Below are 21,410 nucleotides of genomic sequence, written 5' to 3'. Positions count from 1 at the left end.
CAGTGCTAGGCTCTTACTTGTCTTAAGAAAGAGTGCTTCATCATATCTTGCTTCATAAAACTCTAGGGAGGTGCACCTTAAGTAACAGACATTGGCATAAAGTATGACGGTCTCATACTGGTACTTTTTCAAGGACTTGAGTACCTGCACAATACAATCTGAATACGAAGGCTCCTGGCACCAAACAAGTTAATAAGTGTTACTCTCTTCTTGCTCAGCCTGGATATGATCTAGTTTGATCTAGTGCTCACCAATATAGGCAGATAGGAATGTGTGAGGAACATCTTAAGTCTTAATTACCACTAGGCATACAAGACCAAACAGGTTTAACAAGTGGGTAAAATGTACCAATCACAGACCACTGCTAGCCCCAGTTATTAAAGGCAGGGAGCTGTAATGGCTACACTTCCCTTAGAACAGAGCTCGACTCTTTCTTGCCTGACTCTGTTTCAAAGGGCAGGGATACTGCAGCAGATTTTTGTCAAGTCTCATGGCAGTTTGTCCAGTCAGTGTAAATTAGAAGTTATGTACCTACCATAACGTTCCATGTTAGTTGTCTTCTCTTCTCCTTCTTTATTGCTGGAAGGGTTCGGAGCCGATCCTCGGCTCCGACTTGGCACTTGCTAAGCTCGAGAGTCACTTTTACCAGCTCGAGGCAGCCCCATATCCCATGATGCAAGGCAGCAATTACCCAGATCTCGTTTGGTATCTAGAGGAAAACTGCCTACCACAAAACTTTCCACTAAGGAAAGAGGAACAACTAGCCTAAGGCTATAAAGGGAAACCAGGTAATCATGGCCAACTACTGGTATCCAAGGAAGAAAAATCTTCCAGAGAAAAAGGAGATCAAGGTCTGTCCAGGCAAGGGGGACAGGAGGGAGGGACGCAAGAAAGAAGGCGAGAGAAGACAACTAACATGGAACGTTATGGTAGGTACATAACTTCTAAATGTTAAGTTGTCAATCTCGCCTTCATTCTTGCTGGATGGGACCGCGTCCCTAGCACCTCTATCCTTGGTGGCTCAATGGAACAGACTCTTGAGAACTGTGGAACCAAAGCTTGCCCTATCCCTGGAGGCCAAATCCAATTTGTAATGAGAAACGAAGGTATGAGGAGTGGCCCAAGTGGCCGCTGCACAAATAGTATCTAAGGGTAGCCTAGCCTGAAAAGCTGTAGAAGTGGCTAGGCCTCTTGTAAAATGTGCTTTAGGTTTTGAGCTGAGATGTTTGCCCCTAAGTTGATAAATGTCAGAAATGGTGGAAGATAGCCATTTGGATAAGGTCACTTTAGAAACAGGGAGACCTTTTTTATTTTCAGCGTAAGAAAGGAAGAGTTGATCAGATTTCCTAAATTGCTTCGTTCTGTCCAAGTAATACCTAAGTTGGCGGTGAACATCAAGGTAATGCAATTTCTGTTCCGCCCTGTTAGAGTAATTTGGAAAAAATACAGGAAGATCAATGGACTGGTTTAAATTAGTCTTAGAAGCAACCTTGGGCAGAAAGGATGGATTGGTTCTCAAGGATACTCTGTCCTTGTGGAAGACCAAATAAGGGGGACGAACAGATAGGGCATGAAGTTCCGACACTCTTCTAGCAGAGGTAATGGCAACAAGAAAGAGTGTCTTTCAAGAAAGAAACTTCAATGAACATGAAGCAGCCGGTTCGAATGGGGGAAGTATCAAGGATGCCAGCACTAAATTTAGGTCCCACTGTGGTGGAGGATCCTTAACAGGGGGCTTTAGGAGGAACACTCCTTTAAGAAAAGCTTTACAAAGCTTGTGGGACATAATATTGTGGTCTGCAAACCCGACATGAAAGTTGGAAATTGCAGCCAACTGAACTTTGACTGTGGAAGAGGAAGAACCTGAGTGAAAAATGTCCGCTAGAAAATCCAAGACTTACTGAACCGGGGCAGTAAATGGGTCTATGTTTTTATCTTTCGCCCAGAGGGAGAAGCGGTTCCACTTACTAAAGTAAATCCTCCTGGTAGAGGACTTAAGAGAAGCTACTATGATGTCTCTAACAGGGTTAGAGAACATAGGAAGCCTGGCTAAGGAAGGAAGTGGAGCAACCAAGCTGTGAGGTTGAGGGAAGGAACGGACCGGTGCAGTTGACCCGACTGATGGGTCAGAAGATCTGGCACTGGGTCCAGATGCCAAGGCTGCACCAAGAGATGACGATGAAGGAACGGGAACCAAATTTGTCGAGGCCAATAAGGGGCAATGAGAATCATTTTGGCTCTCAAAACGGAAGCTTTCTGGAGTACCTGTGGAATCAATGGAAAGGGGGGAAAAGTATAAAGGAGTCCCTGGGGCCAATCTTGGGTAAGAGCACCTCTGGGGGATGGCCCGGAAGTGGGAAGAGAGAAAAGAAGTCTGGACATTTGCTGGTTTGAGTAGTAGCAAAAAGATCGCAGCATGGGCAGCCCCACCTCTGAAAAATCTCTTCCACTATGGATTGCATGAGAGACCACTTGTGAGGCATGGGTATAGCTCTGCTCAATCTGTCCGCTATTATGTTGGTTTTCCCAGGGATATGCGTTGCTACCAGAAACCGATGAGAGGAGATCGCCCATTGCCAAAGTCTGAGAGCCTCTCGACACAAGGGATAGGACTTTGTTCCGCCCTGCTTGTTGATGTACCACACCACGGACATGTCCGTGTGAACTGCAATAGTTCCTAGGGGAAGAAAGTCGCTGAGGGCTTGCAACGTTAAAAGCACTGCTCTCATCTCTAGGACATTTATGTGGTATTCGAACGGTTGCCAAGTGCCATGAACCATTCTGCCCTGATAATGTCACCCCACCCGATCAGGGAGGCATCCAAAGTGACCGTGACTACCGGGGCCGGGGGAACAAATGGTCTGCCCTGATGGACTAGAGGAGAGGAAATCCACCAGGATAGATGGTTCTTGCAGGTCTGTGTCACTAGGATCTTGTGACGCATGGGAAGCTGCTGGAAGGACCATTGTGTGAACATCCATTGTAGAAGACGCATGTAAAAACGGGTCAGAGGTAGAAGTGTGATGGCAGCAGCCATGAGGCCCAACACTTTCAAAACCAGCCTGGCTTGTACCTTCTTGCTGGCAAGGATGATCCGAACGTGGTTTTGGATATCTAGGATTCTCTGACTTGTTAGATTTGCTGACATCCGAGTAGTGTCTAGATTTGCGCCTATAAAGGTAATAGATTGGCAGGGCAATAAGGAGGACTTTTCGAAGTTTACCGAAATTCCCAATTGACTGCAGAGGCGTAGGGTGTAGTCTCTGGCTCGGATGAGTTGATGCCTGGTGGTGGCTGAGAGGAGCCAGTCGTCGAGATACGGAAACACCTGGAATCCTAGACGTCTCAGGTGAGCCGTGACCACTGCCATGCATTTGGTGAACACTCTGGGGGCTGTAGTGAGACCAAAGGGCAGGGCTCTGAATTGAAAATGACTGGTCCCCAGCCAAAAGCGGAGAAACCTTCTGGAGCGTCTGTGAATTTTTATGTGATAGTACGCATCCTGAAGGTCTATAGAGCACATCCAGTTGTCTTTGCCCAGAAAGGGCAAAATCGACTGAAGAGTGACCATCCGAAATCTCGTCTTTTTGACAGACTTGTTCAGTCTGCTGAGGTCTAACATTGGTCTCCAGTCTCCCGCCTTTTTGGGGACCAAAAAGAACCTTGAGTAGATTCCGGACTCTAAATGATCTTTGTGTACTGGCTGGATGGCTCTTCTGCTTAGAAGCTTTGACACCTCTAATCTTGCAATTTCCCTTAGACCGGGTGGTACGTCTGGAAGGGAACCTTTTTGAGGGAAGGGGCTTTCCTCGAAAGGAATCTTGTAACCCTCGGATATGACCGACTGTACCCACTTGTCTTGAGAGAGGGAAAGCCAGGCTTCTGGGTACAGCGACAATCTTCCCCCGACTGCCTCCAAGGGTGGGCAGTCGGGCAACACCTCAGGGATGCTGGAAGGGCTTGTCAGAGAGAGGCTCTCTGGAGCCCTGGTTCTGCGGACCCCCCTGCCCCTAGGGCGGCGTCTGTTATTATTACACCCTCTGCCTCTGGGGGTAAACTGACCACGTGCGTCAGGCGTGACTCCTTGTGATTTCCGGAACCACATTTTCCCTCCCTTCTGACCTTTGGGGTAAGGCCTAGAAGGAGTGGAGAAACGGACTCCTACGGCAGAAAGAGTCTTACCATCTTGCTCACACCTGGTCAACGTGTCCTTCACTTGAGGACCACAGTTGACCCATCAAAGGGACAGTTTGTGAAGGACGCCTTAAAGGGGTCTGCAAAATTACCCAGCCGCATCCAGGACTGACGTCTAAGAGCCACTCCTGTGCCCGCAGCTCTGCTCGCCCCATCGGCTGCATAAGAATAGCCGCATGGAGGAGTTGGTTATGGAGTTAAGGATTCCCAGCTGAGAAGCAATCTTTGCCTGAGCCCCTGCTGCTGAAGGATCCTGTACTACTTCACCTAATTTTTTAAGGATGTCCCTTTGAAGTCTGGTGAAGTGACATAAATAATTCAGCGAACGCATAGCAAAGGTCACTGAGGAGAACATCCACTTACCATACCTGTCCATAGTCCTGGACTCTATTAGGAGGATGGACTGGAATGGAAGGATCTGCAAGTTCCTTCTTAGTGGCGGCCGCCACCACCATGGCATCAACCAGGACAGCTTTAGTAAGAAACTGCTTTTCTGCGGGGGCCTTAATAAATTTTGAAGGTCTCCTAGGGACTGGTTCCACCGAATCAGGAGATGCCCATGCCTTTCCAGCTATGACCTCCATAAGAGGGTCGAAAGGCGGAGACACCCAGGAGGTGGAGGGTCGAGATCCAAAAGCCTCCAGGTATACCGATTCATCCTCGGAGGGGTTAATGGAGGGCCAGTTTCCCCTCTGTTTCAGGAGCTCAAGGATGTCTGAAAAGGAGACATCCTCAGAGGGGGATCTTGGGGACCCCTCCAACTCATCTAAATCGGTATCTGAGGTTGTAGACTCAGGGGAGTCTAAGTGCTTCCTCTTGCATGTCCTCTTACGTGGGGGGTTCACCTGAAGGATCAGGAGAAACCTCGGAAGAGGAAGTTCTTCCCAATGGGGAGACCTGGGGTGATGGATCTCTGGGTCCGGGAGCAAGAGAACGGGAAGAGGCATCTACAGGCACCGTAGAGGGAGGAGCTAAAGGAACCGACTGTTTGCTAAGCTCAGGGGCTAGCACACTCCTCATCACCTCGAAGGCTCCCCTCCCAGGGAGAACCGATAGATCCCGCTCCGAAGAAACAGGGATCCCTGGTCCCACCGAAAAGGAAGGCTCCGAAGCAGATGTCGGGGCCGAGCTCACCAAGGTCGAAGCTCCGAGAGGGAGAACGGGGTCGGACAAGGATCCGATGCCACTCGCCCCCTCAGAGCCAACCAGGGAAGCCCGACGCCCGGATCCCTCCAAGGAAGGTCTCAAGGAGGAGATAGGAGTCGAGGACGACGGAGCCGAAAGGAGTGGTATCTGCTCCAACGCAGCAACAGTCACGGTACCAATATTCTCCGGCTCCGAGCTCTGAAGGAGAGTCGAAGGAGGAATTTCAGGGGGATGTATGATAGCTGACGTCTGATGAGATGGGCTATGGAGCATCTGGGCTAGTGCCTGTGACTTCAATAGCCTACTTACCACTCTCTCTAAATCGTGGTCTGAAAGCCTGGAAGACCTCGATGATCGGCTCCGCTCCGAGAGCAAGGGGGATGCTGGAGCCGAGTGAATAGATTCCAAAGAAGGAGATCTAGACCTCTTCTTGGATGGAGCCATCGGACCCGAGGAACGCTCGGCTCCAGACGGAGCAGACAACTTGTCGGCTCCGAGAGAAGACAAAGATATCTCGGTTCCAGCCGGAGACGAAACATGCTTCGACACTGGTGTGTCGGCTCCAGTCTGAGCCGACACTGGTGCCAAATCCAAGGTACTGGTGCCGATGACGGTCGGCGCCGACACAGTGGCTTCCAACAAGGAAGTATCTGCTCCGGACGGAGCCGATGCCGACTCCGGTGGAGTCGGAACCAAGACCACAGACTTGGACACCGAAGCCTGGGTCTTGGAAGGTTTAGAGGGCTTCCCGGAGCCGACTTTAGCCGGGGAGCTCTCTGGTTTAAGTAGACCCCTAAGGATCAACTTATTCCTACATTCCTGCAGGACTCTCTGGCTGAAGGAATGACAAATAGCACAGGAGTCCTGCAGGTGTAGGGGTCCCAGGCAATAAATACAAGAAGTGTGACCGTCTGTCAGAGACATTTTCTGACAGCACGAGTCACACTTCTTGAAACCTGAGACCCTAGTATCCTTGGACATATCTAGGTGCTTAATCACACACACACCCAATCAGTCCAACCAAAAGTAACAACTAGAAAATTAACAATAACTAATAAATTAGTTATTAAGTAGAGTGATAAAACACACACACACTCACTGAGGGAATCCTGACAGGAACTGTGAGGGTGGGAAAGGCCAAAGGCCCGAAAAACTAACTAAAAGAACTAGGACAAAAAGGGGTATGGAGCTAAGTGAAAAATACACCGAATATAGAATAAATACTAACAATTAGGGTTAGGGCTCTTAAAAACCTGACAAAAGCTAGAAAAATATCACTTACCAGGAGCTGGTAAAAAAGATGACCTCATTAGTGAAGCGGCAAACGAGATCTGGGTAATTGCCGCCTTGCATCATGGGATATGGGGCTGACTCGAGCTGGTAAAAGTGACTCTCGAGCTTAGCAAGTGCCGAGTCGGAGCCGAGGATCGGCTCCGAACCCATCCAGCAAGAATGAAGGTGAGATTGACAACTTAACATCCCTTGTTTGCTTTCTGCTGAGGATTAAAACACATTGGTACGACTTTCTAAAGCCTTCAATTCCAATCCAGGTAGTAATTCCTCCATTTATGAACATATCTAAGGACTGCAGGATCCTGCTCTCTGCTACTCTGGGAACTAGTGAAGAAAACTGAACTTGGACTGCTGGATTCATGGGTACTTTGGTAATAACTACTGGCATAAGAGAGGGGTTAGCTAGCAGGGTCATTCCCATCTTAATAAAACCATGAGAACAGTTCCTTACACAAGAGGTTGAGTTCTAAGACCTTCATCACAGACTAATCTGGAAGGCTTATGCTACAATAGAACAAAACACAAACTGATATTAAATCCTGGCCACATCCACCTGCTATGGATGTTGGTTCCTCTTTAGGCACAGAGAATGTCATCCATTTAGTTAGGTATTGTTTCCTGGTACTTGGGCTACTAGCTTCTCACAAGATTTTTAGTATATCCTTGGAACAAAGGTTCCTAAATTTCAGCAGTTAGGTCTTCCAAGCTGTCTGTCTTGAGTATGGACAGCTTGTTTCATAAGGTTCAAATTCTTTGGCGGTAAGAGATAACTTCCATGTCATCTGAAGTAGTTGGAAGAACCACTGCAACCTAGGCCCAAAGAGAAAGAATAGTTGTGTACAATCTTACCATAACCATAGATGTCCCTCTTCCATGTTGCAGTATTCTAAACCACGCACCATACAGCAGCCAGCCTAAGCTTTTGTATACGGGCCAGAAGTTCAGGTCACCTCAGGCAGAGGATCCCTCATTTAGAGTACTGCAACATGAGAACAGGACATCTAGAGTTGTTTCTGTCCTCTCCATCTTTAACTTTTGAACCAACTGGGGAAGACAGTAAACATACAGAAAGACCCAACTAATTCATGGAGAAGCCTGCCATTTCTCAAGACTGCTTATTGATTTGGACCAGAATTTCCTCAGTTGGATAACACCTTCTGAAGTAAGACTATCGACCTTTGGTACACCCCAGCTGCTTGCTGGGGTCCAAGAACACAATCTACTCCTTGGTCCTGCTGCTTGACTGGTTTGTTACAGTATTATCCTGTGCTTGGTATGTCAAACATACTGAAGTCTCAGTGCTTTTCACTAGCCAGGATGACTAACCTGCAGAGGTGAAAATGTGCTGTACTCTTGTTTGTGTGCCACACAATTGTTGGCGCTTATGAGAGTGTCGCAGGTTTTCAGACTGTATTGACATGTTAAACACCCATCTCATTTATATGTGCTTTATTCTCCCTGGAGCCAGTATGTACACACCCAATAACATGTCCAAGATGTCTGTGGTTAAAGTCTGGTCTGAAGTAGACTGCCTGAATGGCAAGCTCGTATTCCTTTACACTCTTAACAGTCACTTTTAGCTAAATCATTAAACAATGTAGGCCTAGAAAAGGGACATTCCAAGGGTATGACTGCTGGATCCAGGTATTCTTTTAGAACCTCTGCAGTTTCCTCGCATGCAGTTGGGCTAGTGGAATCAGTATGGTGGATGTCATACGTTTCAGGATGCTGAAGAACTCTAGTTATTAAAGACCGCCCTTGTCACATCTTGGGGGGGGTGTCAGTAAAATGCTCCACATTTTCCTGTGGAAGGTACACCTTTGGCTGAACTGGTGTCTAGAAGGGCCAACAGAAATACCACTGCTGTGGCTGGACAAATTACAGCTCATTCAGGGACCCAGACTTTTGAGAAAATCTAGGCTAAACTTCAGTCCCCTATGTATTTATTTCAGAGTTTATAACTAAATGAGGCAGTTGCCTATGTAGTGGAAGATATGTATGCCCTTGGCCCATCACTGTGCTACCACCTGTACCAGACGTTCTGTAAAAACTCTACACAATGTAGCAAAATAAATGGATGAGGGGGTAAACTGACGATGACCCCACTCCTCCATTTAAAAAAAAAATGCCTCAGGTACTCTGAAAATAGAAGTGGAATGCTAGGCATTCCTGAGGTCAAGTGTCACCAGAAAAGCCTGAGAATTTAAGACATGCAAAACAGCCTGCAGAATAAGCACTAAGCATTTTGAACATTTTAGAAAGCTGGTTAATCTTAAAAATCTAGAATGGGTCTCCAGGACCCGACTTTTCTTGGGATAAGAATCTCCTTGAATAAAACACACTGTGGTCTCCTGACTTGAGGGCACAGGTTCTATAGTTCTTTCATACTGGAATTTCTGCGGAGAAAGGGGTCAAAACATAATCCTGGTATTTTGGGAATGGCAAAGCCATCCTTTTTGATCTGGTGTTAAACTGAAGTCTGTACCCAGTGAAGATGAACTGTAAGACCCACTGTTCTGAAGGTGTTTGATAAATTATGGAAGGTGGCCAAGCCAGCCATCAATCCTGAGGCAAACAGGGCAAAGGGGGGGGGGGGGCTCAAGGGCCAAAGTGGAGGAGGTTGGTGCTTGTCCATGCTTACAATGGTTCCCTGCATGGCACTGCTGTCCCAGATGCAAGCTATTTTGGATTAAGTACATCAAAGCTTCCTTGAGGGATTAATCCAAACCTCCTCTGCAACCATCTTAGAGATGTCTGGAATATTACTGATAATTCAGGATGCTTGTCCAACAGATCACAGTCCTGAATTTCAGGGTTGCTGAGGTGTATACTTTCTTCCAATCAGAATCAGTTCAATTTCCCTTTGTCAATGGGAACAGCATTACACCCTGAGGGACAGTCTTGCTCAGTCATCAGTTGTAGCTATATCTGCAATGGGGGTATCTTGGCAAAAATGAGAACCACGCATCCTGTAAAAATAATCAGATCTCAGAGACGTGACGATAGTCTGATGGTGACAGTCTAGAGAATTGTTTGAAAAACGTCCAAAGAGGCCACCTGCACCAGAGAATGGTTTTGGTGACTCAAGACCCATAAGTTCCAAGTACCCTTTCTGCAGTGCACAGGTCTAAAGACTGGCAGGTATAGTGCTCCCTCATAATTCAGAGCATCTCCCCAAATGATATGCCCTCTATGAGGGGTCCAGAGCATCCTCAATATGTGCTGCCTTAACTTGCAATCAAATTCCTCCTCCTCCAACCAACAGACGTTCAACTGCCTCAATGGAGAAACCTCCCTCTTCCTCTTGGATGGAACAGCTCCAGCTACATAGGGCTCTTCAGAATCTGGCTACACAGAAAACTGAGGAAATATTCAGCCAATTTAGCACAATCATGGGAGGAGATCTGGTTGGGGCCAGAGGGACATTACCTCCACAATGCAGCAGTCTACAGTTATAGAAAGCAACTTGACCCTCAGGTACTAGGGGGCTACCAGAAGTCTGTACATCTGAGCGGGAGCACTGTCACTGGAGTTCTGACTTGCATCCTCTTATGACTACTACAGGGACGTCACCATCTTCCTTAATAGTCAAAAGGTGTTTCAAACTGGATGTTTGGAGACTGGTGGTTTATAGGTAGTTACTTCACATGCTCTCCAGGAGAGCAAAGGAAACTAGACCACCTTCCCAACTTTCCCAAAAGCACTGCCTGTTTAAGTGACTTGTTCAAGAGCACACAGCAGAAACACTAATGTGGGAATCCAAATCCTATACCAAGAGAAACTGCTCAGAGTTTTAATCCTGTGTGCTAACTGGTAGTGGATAGCCGTGGTCTTTGATCTGGTGGGACATGAAGGCATCCATAAGGGCAGCACCAAAAGCATCAGCAGTAATGAGCATCAGGGCTGAGACTACCTGACAGAGTCCTTGGAAAACAAATCCTCAAACCTAGGAATCTTATGAGCTAGCTAACTTAAGGGTCTACCTTTACTTCTTTACATCATCATTCTGCATATCATGTCTGTTCATGCTTGGGAAGGACATCCACTGCATTCTGCTACTGCAGATATAGAGTGGTGGCCTAACAAGGAGTCTTTTTGGTTTGGCAGGCTTCCGGTCTGCTCGTTAAAGCCTTAGGACAAAAATCCCAGACCCAATGTGCAAGGGAATGGCAATCTTTAAGCAGATTCTGACATTTGCAAGCATGGTATGGCTCTGAGATTCATTCAAGACAGTGAATGACTCAACAGTGCAGCACAGTGGAAAAACACCAAAGTGCTACAACGTTCAGTGCTTGAATCAAGACTGTTTTAGCATCCTTGTGTTAGAGACCTCACAAGGTTTAGACCACAAGAGCATTTCGGTGCAGTGACTTAAGAAAGGAAGCAGAAACAAAAGGGCTTTGCAATAATAACCACAGCTGTCTCACTGTAATCACTATGAAAGGGCAGGAGGATAACCAAGAGGTTGCGAACCACAAAAGCCTGCAGCCATGGATTACACAGATAAGACGCCATCTGTTTTATAAAGCCAAGGAAAAATGCATGTGGGACATGGCTGACACAAAGTGTGCAATACACACTCCAAACCAGTAAAAAGCAATGGTAGGGGCTGGACATGAAGACAGGCTGAAAAGATAAGCATGCACACAAGACAAAAGGAACGACTAATCAGAAAGCATCATCACGTCTGGGTCAAGAGGTATGGATGGAGTTCAACACACAGATGGGAGAAGTGCAATGGAAAAGCACTTGAAAGGAGTGCTCTACACAGCTTTGCGGTACTACTTTACATTAAAGGCAGCAAGATCCTGAAATTTGGCCACAGATGTTGGTAAACTGCAAATTACAGGGATTTTCAAGTTGCTTAGGATGTGCTAAAGTCAGAAGTGGCTAGCTGCAGCATTAGTTATGTCCTCCAAGCACAGACCAACTTTGCTCAGCACATTCATTAACTACACACAATCTGGTACCAAAAGCAGAAAATTAAATTTCATTTTGGAAACAAAAATATAAAGTAAAAACAACATAGCCTTGAGCTTCTCAGACAGACTGCAGAAGATAATTTGACTTTAGTCCTCACAAGACAATGGCACAAAACTTGTGTTATGCAGATTGAAGCCATAATTTCAACAGATGGCCTCTTTCAAGCTCAGCAACGACATTCTTTTGGCTCTGGCAGTACAATGTGGGACAGCACTATCCATCCTAGATGCACTACACACACACTATTTTCTATCTAAAACACTTCTGAAATACTCAATGTTTAGTTAAACATGGAATTAAATGATGCACTCAATGAGCAAAGCAGAATTACGAAAACAGATTAGTGTGAAGAAAAAAGGGGGTCACCTGTTGCTGACGCTGAAATCTTGGAGGTAGTGGTTTTTGGTATTTACTGAAGTCCTCCTGCACTGGAGAGAGAGATTCTCTAGCTTCATCTTCACTACTTGTATGTACTGCTGTATCTTCCTCTGCCATGCAGCTGGGTGGACTTTTAAGGGCATTGAAGTCTTCAGTTTCTAAAGGAAAAAAATTGATGTGATAATACTTTTCTTTTTTTTTTAAAGCACTAAAGGCATTTTTAACAGATTAAACTGCTGCTCCTCAAAGAATATATAACGACATATAAAAATGTGGCTATTATAAAGCAGTTACAAACTTAGGTTGCAGCTGTGTGAGCATACTCACTAACAGATATTCCAATTAACAGGATCCTTCCCCCAGTATCATTCTTTTAAGGGAAGAATTAGCAGCAGGCAGAGATACAGTACAGTTGTGTACACTTACTATAAATGTATAGGTTAGAGGGTATTCACTGTTGCAGTCATTACATTTGGGTAATCTGCTGGCAGGTTGCCTTCAGTCGGCCAGATTAACAAAGTCTTGGGTCCTGCGTTGGTTGCTGTCCCTTATTCCATGATGTCAGGTCGTCAGGGATATAAAACTTGCAAACGACGCCATTAAATCAGTTTTTCTTGCCCCAGATGTCAGGTGCCCCCCAAATGGGGAGCAAATAAAATTAAAAACACAAAATATACCTCCAATCCCAAAAGCAAATACAACAAATTAGAAGTTATGTACCTACCATAACGTTCCATGTTAGTTGTCTTCTCTAGCCTTCTTTCTTGCTGGATGGGTTCAGAGCCGATCCTCGGCTCCGACTCCGCACTTGCCAAGCTCGAGAGCTAATTTTACCAGCTCGAGGCAACCCTATATCCCATGATGCAAGGCGGAGATTACCCAGATCTCGTTTGGTAGCTAAAGAAATAGCAGTATTTTCTTCCAACTTAAGAGGAGGAAGAAAATAAGGATACTAAATAACATCATAACCCTCTAGAAAGGATCAACATAATCTAGTGACACTAGGAGTTGAACAGCTAGAAAAAGGTAATAACCTCTTAATAGAAGATGTATAATCTTCCCGGTCTGACCAGGCTAGGGGGATGGAGGGCAGGGCCTTAAGAAAGAAGGCGAGAGAAGACAACTAACATGGAACGTTATGGTAGGTACATAACTTCTAAATGTTAAGTTGTCAATCTCGCCTTCATTCTTGCTGGATGGGACCGCGTCCCTAGCACCTCTATCCTGGGTGGCTCAATGGAACAGACTCTTGAGAACGGTGGAACCAAAATTTGCTCCGTCTCTGGAGACCAAATCTACTTTGTAATGTGAAACAAAGGTATGAGGAGAGGCCCATGTGGCTGCTGCACAAATAGTGTCTATTGGAAGTCTAGCTTGAAAAGCTGTAGATGTAGCTAGAGCTCTGGTAGAATGGGCTTTTGGGTTAGAAACCAACTCTTTGCCTCTGAGCTGATAAATGTAAGTGATCACAGAAGACAGCCACCTAGATAAAGTTACCTTATTAACTGGAAGGCCTTTCCTGTTCTCTGCATAAGACAGAAATAGTTGATCAGATTTCCTAAAAATTTTTGTCTTATCCAGATAATAACTGAGCTGGCGGTGAACATCGAGATAATGTAACTTTTGCTCAGCTCTATCAGAATAATTCGGGAAAAATACTGGAAGATCAATGGATTGATTTAGGTTAGTCTGTGATGCCACCTTTGGTAATAAAGACGGATTAGTTCTTAGGGATACCCTGTCTTTGTGGAATATTAGATAGGGAGGGCGAACACAGAGAGCATGAAGCTCAGATACTCTTCCTGGCAGATGTAATGGCAACTAGAAAAAGTGTCTTCCAAGAAAGCAATTTAAAAGAAGAGGCAGCTGCAGGTTCGAACAGGGGAAGAATCAAGGATGTTAAAATTAAATTTAGATCCCACTGTGGTGGGGGGTCTCTAATCGGAGGTTTCAATAAAAAGATACCTCGAAGGAATGCCTTGCAAAGTTTGTGTGACAATGTTGTGGTCCAAAAAGCCTATATGAAAATTTGAAATGGCTGCCAGTTGAACTTTCACTGTGGAAGAGGATCCTGAATTAAAAATGTCAGCTAGGAAGTCCAATACCAAATGAATTGGAGCAGTATAGGGGTCTATGTTCCTAGCCTTTGCCCAGAAAGAGAAACGTCGCCATTTACTAGTGTAGATCTTTCTGGTAGAAGATTTTAGGCAAGCTACTATGATATCCCGTACAGGATTAGAAATCATAGGAAGCCTGGCTAAGGATGGAAGTGGAGCAACCAAGCAGTGAGGTTGAGAGAAGGTATGGATTGGTGCAGTTGACCCGACTGGTGGGTCAGAAGATCTGGAACCGGGTCCAGATGCCATGGCTGTACCAAGAGGTAATGATGTAGGAACGGAAACCATATCTGCCGAGGCCAATAAGGGGCAATGAGAATCAACTTGTCTCTCAAGGCGGTTGCTTTCTGAATTAGCTGAGGTATCAGCGGAAAAGGGGGAAAGCATAAAGAAGTCCCCGGGGCCAATCTTGGGTTAGAGCGTCTCTGGGGGGATGGCCTGGAAGGGGGAAGAGAGAGAAGAAGTCTGGGCATTTGCTGTTTTGAGGTGTAGCGAAAAGGTCACAGCAAGGAAGGCCCCACTTCTGAAAAATCTCAGTGACTGTTTGAGAGACCACTCGTGAGGCATGAGAATAGCTCTGCTCAATCTGTCCGCTATGATGTTGGATTTCCCGTGGATGTGCGTTGCTATCAGAAACCAGTGAGAGGAGATTGCCCACTGCCAAAGTCTGAGAGCCTCTCGACACAGTGGATAGGACTTGGTTCCGCCCTGTTTGTTTATATACCACACTACGACATATTGTCCGTTTGGACTGCAATAGTTCCCAGGGGAAAAGAGTCGTTGAGGGCTTGCAACGTTAAAAGCACTGCTCTCATCTCCAGAACATATATGTGCAGATGGTACTCGAAAGGTTTGCAAGTGCCATGGACCATTCTGCCCTGATAATGCCCTCCCACCAGATCAGGGAGGCGTCCGATGTAACCGTGGCAACCAGGGCAAGAGGAACAAATGGTCTGCCTTGATGGATTTGAGGGGATGATATCCACCAAGTCAGATGTCTTTTGCAAGCTGGAGTTACTATGATCTCGTGACGCATGGGAAGTTGTTGAAAAGACCATTGGGTGAATAGCATCCATTGTAGAAGCCGCATGTAAGAGCGGGCGAGGGGATGAAGTGTTATGGCGGCCGCCATAAGACCCAGTACTTTTCAGAGCAAATCTGGCCTGAATTTTGTTGCTGAATAGAATCACTTGGACGTGTCTTTGAATGTCCAAGATCCTTTGGTCTGTCAACCTTGCTGAAAATTGTACGGTGTCCAATCTTGCGCCTATAAAAGTAATATATTGACAAGGCAGATTTTTCAAAATTTATAGAAATTCCTAGCCCTCTGCAAGTGTGAATGGTGTAATTTCTGGCTTGGAGAAGCTGATGCCTGGTGGTGGCAGTGAGGAGCCAGTCGTCTAGATATGGAAACACCTGGAATCCTTGACGTCTCAGGTGAGCTGTAATTGCATTTGGTGAACACTCTGGGGGCTGTAGTGAGTCCAAAGGGCAGGGCTCTGAAATGGAAGTGACTGGTCCCCAGCCGAAAGCGGAGAAATCTTCTGGAGCATCTGTGAATTTTTATGTGATGGTACACATCCTGAAGATCTGTCAAGCACATCCAATTGTCCTTGCCCAAAAAGGGCAGAATGGACTGAAGCGTGACCATCCGGAATCTTGATTTCTTTACAAACTTGTTGAGTTTGTAAAGATCTAATATTGGTCTCCAGTCCCCTGTCTTTTTTGGAACTAAAAAACCTTGAGTAGATTCCGGATCCTATTTGGTCCGCTGGGACTGGCTGGATGGCTCTTTTTACTAGCAGTTTTGATATTTCTAGTACCGCTAGTTCCCTTAGACCGGGTGGAACGTCTGGAAGGGTTCCCTTTTGTTGAACTGGGGTTTGAATAAAGGGAATTTTGTAACCCTCGGATATAAGTGACTGTACCCATTTGTCTTGAGAAAGGGAAAGCCAGGCTATTGGGTATAGCGATAATTTTCCCCCGACTGCCTCCGAAGGCGGACAATCGGGTAATATCTCAGGGATGCTGGAAGGGTTTGTGAGAAAGAGGCTCTCTGCTACCCTGATTCTGCGGACCACCTCTGCCCCTAGGGCGGCATCTATTATTGTTACCCCCTCTGCCTCTGGGGGTAAACTGACTTCGTGTGTCAGGCGTGACTCCTTGAGATTTGCGGAACCATATTTTCCCTCCCTTCTGTCCTTTGGGGTAAGGTCTAGAAGGGGTGGAGAATCGGACTCCTACGGCAGAAAGAGTCTTGCCATCTTGTTCGCATCTAGTCAAAGTGTCTTTCACTTGAGGACCGAACAAGGTCGAGCCATCAAAGGGGTAGTTTGTGAAAGACGCCTTGAAGGGGTCTGCAAAATTACAAAGCCGCATCCAGGACTGACGCCTTAAAGCCACTCCCGTGCCTGTGGCCTTACTCGCTCCATCGGCTGCATAAGAAATGAGCCGCATGGAGGAGTTAGCAATGGAGTTAAGGATTCCTAGCTGTGAGCTAATCTTATCCTGAGACCCAGCAGCTGACGGATCCTGTAAAACTTCTCCCAACTCTTTAAGAACATTTCTTTGAAGGCGGGTGAAGTGGCATAAGTAGTTCAGCGATCTCATGGCAAAAGTCGCTGAAGAAAAAATCCGCTTACCGTACCTGTCCATAGTCCTAGAAATAGAAGTTATGTACCTACCATAACGTTCGATGTTAGATGTCTTCTTCTCGCCTTCTTTCTTGCTGGATGGGTTCGGAGCCAAACCTCGGCTCCGACTCGGCCACTCTAAAAGCTCGAGAGCTAGTTCCACCGGCTCGAGGCTCCCCTTTTATCCCACAATGCTAGGCGGTAATACCTCAGATCTCGTTTGTAAGCTAAGCCCAGCTAGGAAAATCCAGAAATTGGAAGAAAGGGGTAAACCCACCTCTATAGAGTGACAGAAAGAAGGTGACCTAAACCTGACTAGGAAATATATATATATATATATATATATATATATTACAGTATATATATATATATATGCATATAGAGGTGGTAGGAAAAATAAAGGTCACAATCAAACTCCTCTAGGTCTGTCCAGGCTAGGGGGAAGGAGGGTGGGACGCAAGAAAGAAGGTGAGAAGAAGACAACTAAACATGGAACGTTATGGTAGGTACATAACTTCTATATGTTAAGTTGTCTATCTCGCCTTCATTCTTGCTGGATGGGACCGCGTCCCTAGCACCTTGTCCCGGGTGGCCTATCGGAACAGACTCTTGAGTACAGTGGAACCAAAGTTGGCTCTGTGTCTAGAAGCTAAGTCCAACTTATAGTGAGAAATGAAAGTATGGGGAAAAGCCCAAGTAGCTGCAACACAAATCGAGTCAATAGGCAGCCTGTCTTGGAAAGTTATGGAAGTAGCCAAAGCTCTAGTTGAATGAGCCCTAGGTTTGTTTGGTAACTGTTGATGCCCGATCTCATATATAAAAGAAATCAAAGTAGTAAGCCATCTGGAGAGAGATACTTTAGAAACTGGAAGGCCCTTTCTGCCTTCTGCATAAGAAGCAAATAGCTGATCAGACTTTCTAATTTGTTTGGTCCTGTCTAAGTAATACCTTAATTGTCGATGAACATCTAACCAATGTAATTTTTGTTCTGACCTGTTGGAATAGTTGGGAAAGAACACAGGAAGGTCAATGGTTTGATTTAGGTTTGCCAGAGAGGCTACCTTAGGTAAGAAGGATGGGTTGGTACGGAAGGACACCCTATCCTTATGAAACAAAAGGTAAGGGGATCGACTACACAGTGCATGAAGTTCAGAGACTCTTCTAGCTGAAGTAATGGCTACCAAAAAGAGTGTTTTCCAGGATAGCAATTTCATCGAACACGAAGCCGCAGGTTCAAAGGGGGGAAGAATCAAAGATGTCAGAACCAAGTTAAGATCCCAAGAAAGAGGAGGATCTCTAATAGGAGGCTTGAGGAGAAAAACTCCCTTTAAAAAGGCTTTGCAAAGTTTATGAGACATGATGGCAGACTCAGATTCCAACATGAAAGTTAGATATAGCTGCCAGTTGGACCTTAATTGCAGAAGGAGACGAACCTGAGTGGAAAAGTTCGGCTAAAAAATCAAGGACTGATTGAATAGAAGCAGTGAACGGGTCTATGTCCCTTCCCTGCGCCCAATAGGAAAAACGTTTCCACTTACTAAGATAAATCTTCCGAGTGGAGATTTTATGAGAAGCTATTAAAATATCTCGAACTGAGCGAGATATTAGTGGAAGCCTGGCTAGGGTTGGAATTGGAGGAACCATGCAGTGAGGTTCAGAGAGGGGAGGGAGCGATGTAACTGACCCGACTGATGGGTCAAAAGATCTGGAACTGGGTCCAGATGCCAGGGTTGCTTCCAACAGAAAACGGTGTAGAAACCTGTCGAGGCCAGTATGGAGCAATGAGGATCATGGAAGCTTTCTGAGCGATGGCTTTCTGTATCAATTGAGAAATCAGTGGGAAGGGAGGAAAGGCATACAGAAGTCCCCGGGGCCAATCTTGGACTAGAGCATCTCTGCTGGGATGGTCTGGTTGGGGAAAGTGTGTGAAATAATTTTCGCACTTGCTGTTTTGGGGAGTAGCAAAAAGGTCGCAGCAAGGCCGGCTCCACTTTAGAAAAACTTTCTCCAACACTGAATTTTTCAGAGACCACTCGTGAGGCATGAGAATAGCTCTGCTCAATTTGTCCGCAATGACATTGGACTTCCCGGGAATGTGCGTTGCTATCAGAAACCGCTGAGAAGAAATCGCCCATTGCCACAGTCTGAGTGCCTCTCGACATAGGGGGTAGGATCTGGTTCCGCCTTGTTTGTTGATGTACCACACTACAGACATGTTGTCTGTCTGAATTGCTATCGTTCCTATGGGAAGAGAGTCTTGAAGGGCCTGCAACGCTAAAAGCACTGCTCTCATCTCTAGAACATTTATATGCAAGTGGCGTTCGTAAGGTTGCCATGTGCCCTGGACTGTCCTGCCCTGATAATGCCCCCCCCACCCGATCAGGGAGGCGTCCGTTGTCAGAGTAGCAACCGGAGGGGGAGGAACAAAGGGTCTTCCTAGGAAGAGCTGGGGGGATGCAATCCACCAAGAAAGGTGACTCCTGCATGATTGTGTTATCACACTGGAGTGGGACATCGGAAGTTGTTGGTATGACCATTGTGTGAAGAGCATCCATTGTAAAATTCTCATGTGTAATCTGGCTAATGGAAGGAGAGGGATAGCAGCCGCCATTATCCCCAATACCTTCAGGGCCAGTCGGGCTTTGATTTTGTTGCTGTGGAGAAGAGAGACTTGTTTGTGTATGTCTGCTATCCTCTGGTCTGCGAGTCTGGCTGACATGCTGACTGTGTCTAGATTTGCGCCTATGAAGGTAATAGCATGACAAGGGGACAAAACAGACTTTTCGCAATTTATTGAGATACCTAGCTTTCGACATGTGTGAAAAGTGTAGTCCCTGGCAAGTAGCAAAAGATGCTTGGTGGGGGCTGTAAGGAGCCAGTCGTCTAAGTATGGAAACACCTGGAATCCTTGACTTCTCAGATGAGAGGCAACCACTGCCATGCATTTGGTAAACACCCGGGGGGCTGTGATGAGTCCAAAGGGCAGGGCTCTGAATTGAAAATGACTGGTTCCCAGCCTGAAGCGGAGAAAACTCCTGGAGCGTCTGTTCATTTTTATATGGTAGTACGCATCCTGGAGGTCTACAGAGCACATCCAGTTGTCCTGCCCCAAGAGGGGTAGGATGGACTGCAGCATCACCATCCGAAATTTTGTTTTCTTGACAGACTTGTTCAAGTTGCTGAGATCCAAAATGAGTCTCCAGGCCCCTGTTTTCTTTGGAACCAAAAAGAATTTGGAGTAGATTCCAGATCCTTGCTGGTCTGCTGGAACTGGTTGAACGGCTCTTTTTGCAAGCAACTTTGATATTTCTAACGCTGCTTGCTCCCTTTGAGTGGGTGGAACGTCTGGAAGGGATTTTTTTGATTGTTTTGGAATGCGAAAGAATGGGATCGAATAGTCTTCGGAAATGGTAGACTGTACCCACTTGTCTTGAGTTAGGGATTGCCAGGCTTCTGGGTACAGTGATAATCTTCCCCCGACTGCCTCCGAAGGTGGACAGTCGGGCAACACCTCAGGGATGCTGAAAGGGCTTGTCAGAAAAGGTTTCTCGACTGCCCTGATTCTGCGGACCCCCCCCCCCCTGCCTCTAGGGTGGCGTCTACCATTATTGTTCCCCCCTCTGCCTCTAGAGGGGAACTGACTCTGTGCGTCAGGCAAAGCTCCTTGAGATTGTTTGCGGAACCACATCTTTCCCCCCTTCTGGCCCTTGGGGTAAGGCCTAGAAGGAGTAGAAAAACGGACTCCCACGGCAGAGAGAGAGTTTTGCCATCAGTCTCGCACCTCGTCAGGGTTTCTTTCACTTGAGGACCAAAAAGGGACGATCCATCAAACGGGGAGGTTAGTGAAAGATGCCTTGAAAGGGTCCGCAAAATTGCATAGCCGCATCCAGGCATGCCGGCGTAAGGCCACACCTGCGGCTCTGCTCGCTCCATCCGCCGCATATGAAAGGAGGCGCATGGAGGAGTTAGCTATTGAATTGAGGGTAGCCAGCTGAGAGTTCATCTTATCTTGAAAACCCGCAGCTGTTGGATCCTTTAACATCTCACTCGCTTCCTTGATCAAGTCTCTCTGAAGACGAGTGAAATGACAGAGATAGTTCAGCGAACGCATAGAAAAGGTCGTTGACGAGAACATCCACTTCCCGTACCTGTCCAAAGTCCTAGATTCCTTGTTAGGAGGATGGACGGGCACTGAAGGATCAGCTAGTTCCTTCTTGGTGGCAGCAGCCACCACCATAGCATCCACAGAAACTCCTTTGGTCAAAAATTGTTTGTCTGCTGGGGCCGTAATAAACTTTGAAGGTCTCCTGGGGGTGGGGGTCCACAGAGTCAGGAGCCGTCCAGGCCTTTTTTGCTACCACCTGCATGAGGGGGTCAAAGGGAGGGGACACCCAGGAGGTGGAAGGCCGAGAGCCGAACGCCTCATGATACACAGATTCATCCTCTGAAGGGTTGAGGGCTGGCCAATTCCCCCTCTGTTTTAAGATCTCCAGGATGTCTGCAAAGGAGACATCTTCAGAGGGGGAACGGGGGGAACCTTCAGAGTCCTTTAAATCCGTGTCAGAGGTGACAGACTCAGGTGAGTCGATGTGCTTCCTCTTGCACTGTCTCTTCCTAGGGGGCTCTCCTGCCAGGTCAGGAGAGGCCTCGGAAGAGGAGGAGATCC

At 46.5% G+C, this 21,410-nt stretch overlaps 1 protein-coding gene across 1 annotated transcript in view; it reads right to left on the bottom strand.

The window, feature by feature from the left end:
- The window catches only part of PRRC2B (proline rich coiled-coil 2B), a 3,584,159-nt gene that overhangs the window by 2,382,419 nt on the left and 1,180,330 nt on the right, over positions 1-21,410 (bottom strand). Inside the window, exon 13 of the mRNA XM_044058194.1 lies at positions 11,983-12,185. Coding sequence (XP_043914129.1) covers positions 11,983-12,185 — 203 coding nt within the window. The remainder of the gene's footprint in view (positions 1-11,982; positions 12,186-21,410) is intronic.

This window comes from Protopterus annectens, chromosome 16.part0 (genome assembly GCF_019279795.1).
Source record: "Protopterus annectens isolate FY-2018-M chromosome 16.part0, PAN1.0, whole genome shotgun sequence".
Lineage (NCBI taxonomy): Eukaryota > Metazoa > Chordata > Ceratodontiformes > Protopteridae > Protopterus > Protopterus annectens.
The sequence above is the reverse complement of the archived record's forward strand: the minus strand, read 5'-3'. Positions and strand labels throughout refer to the sequence as shown.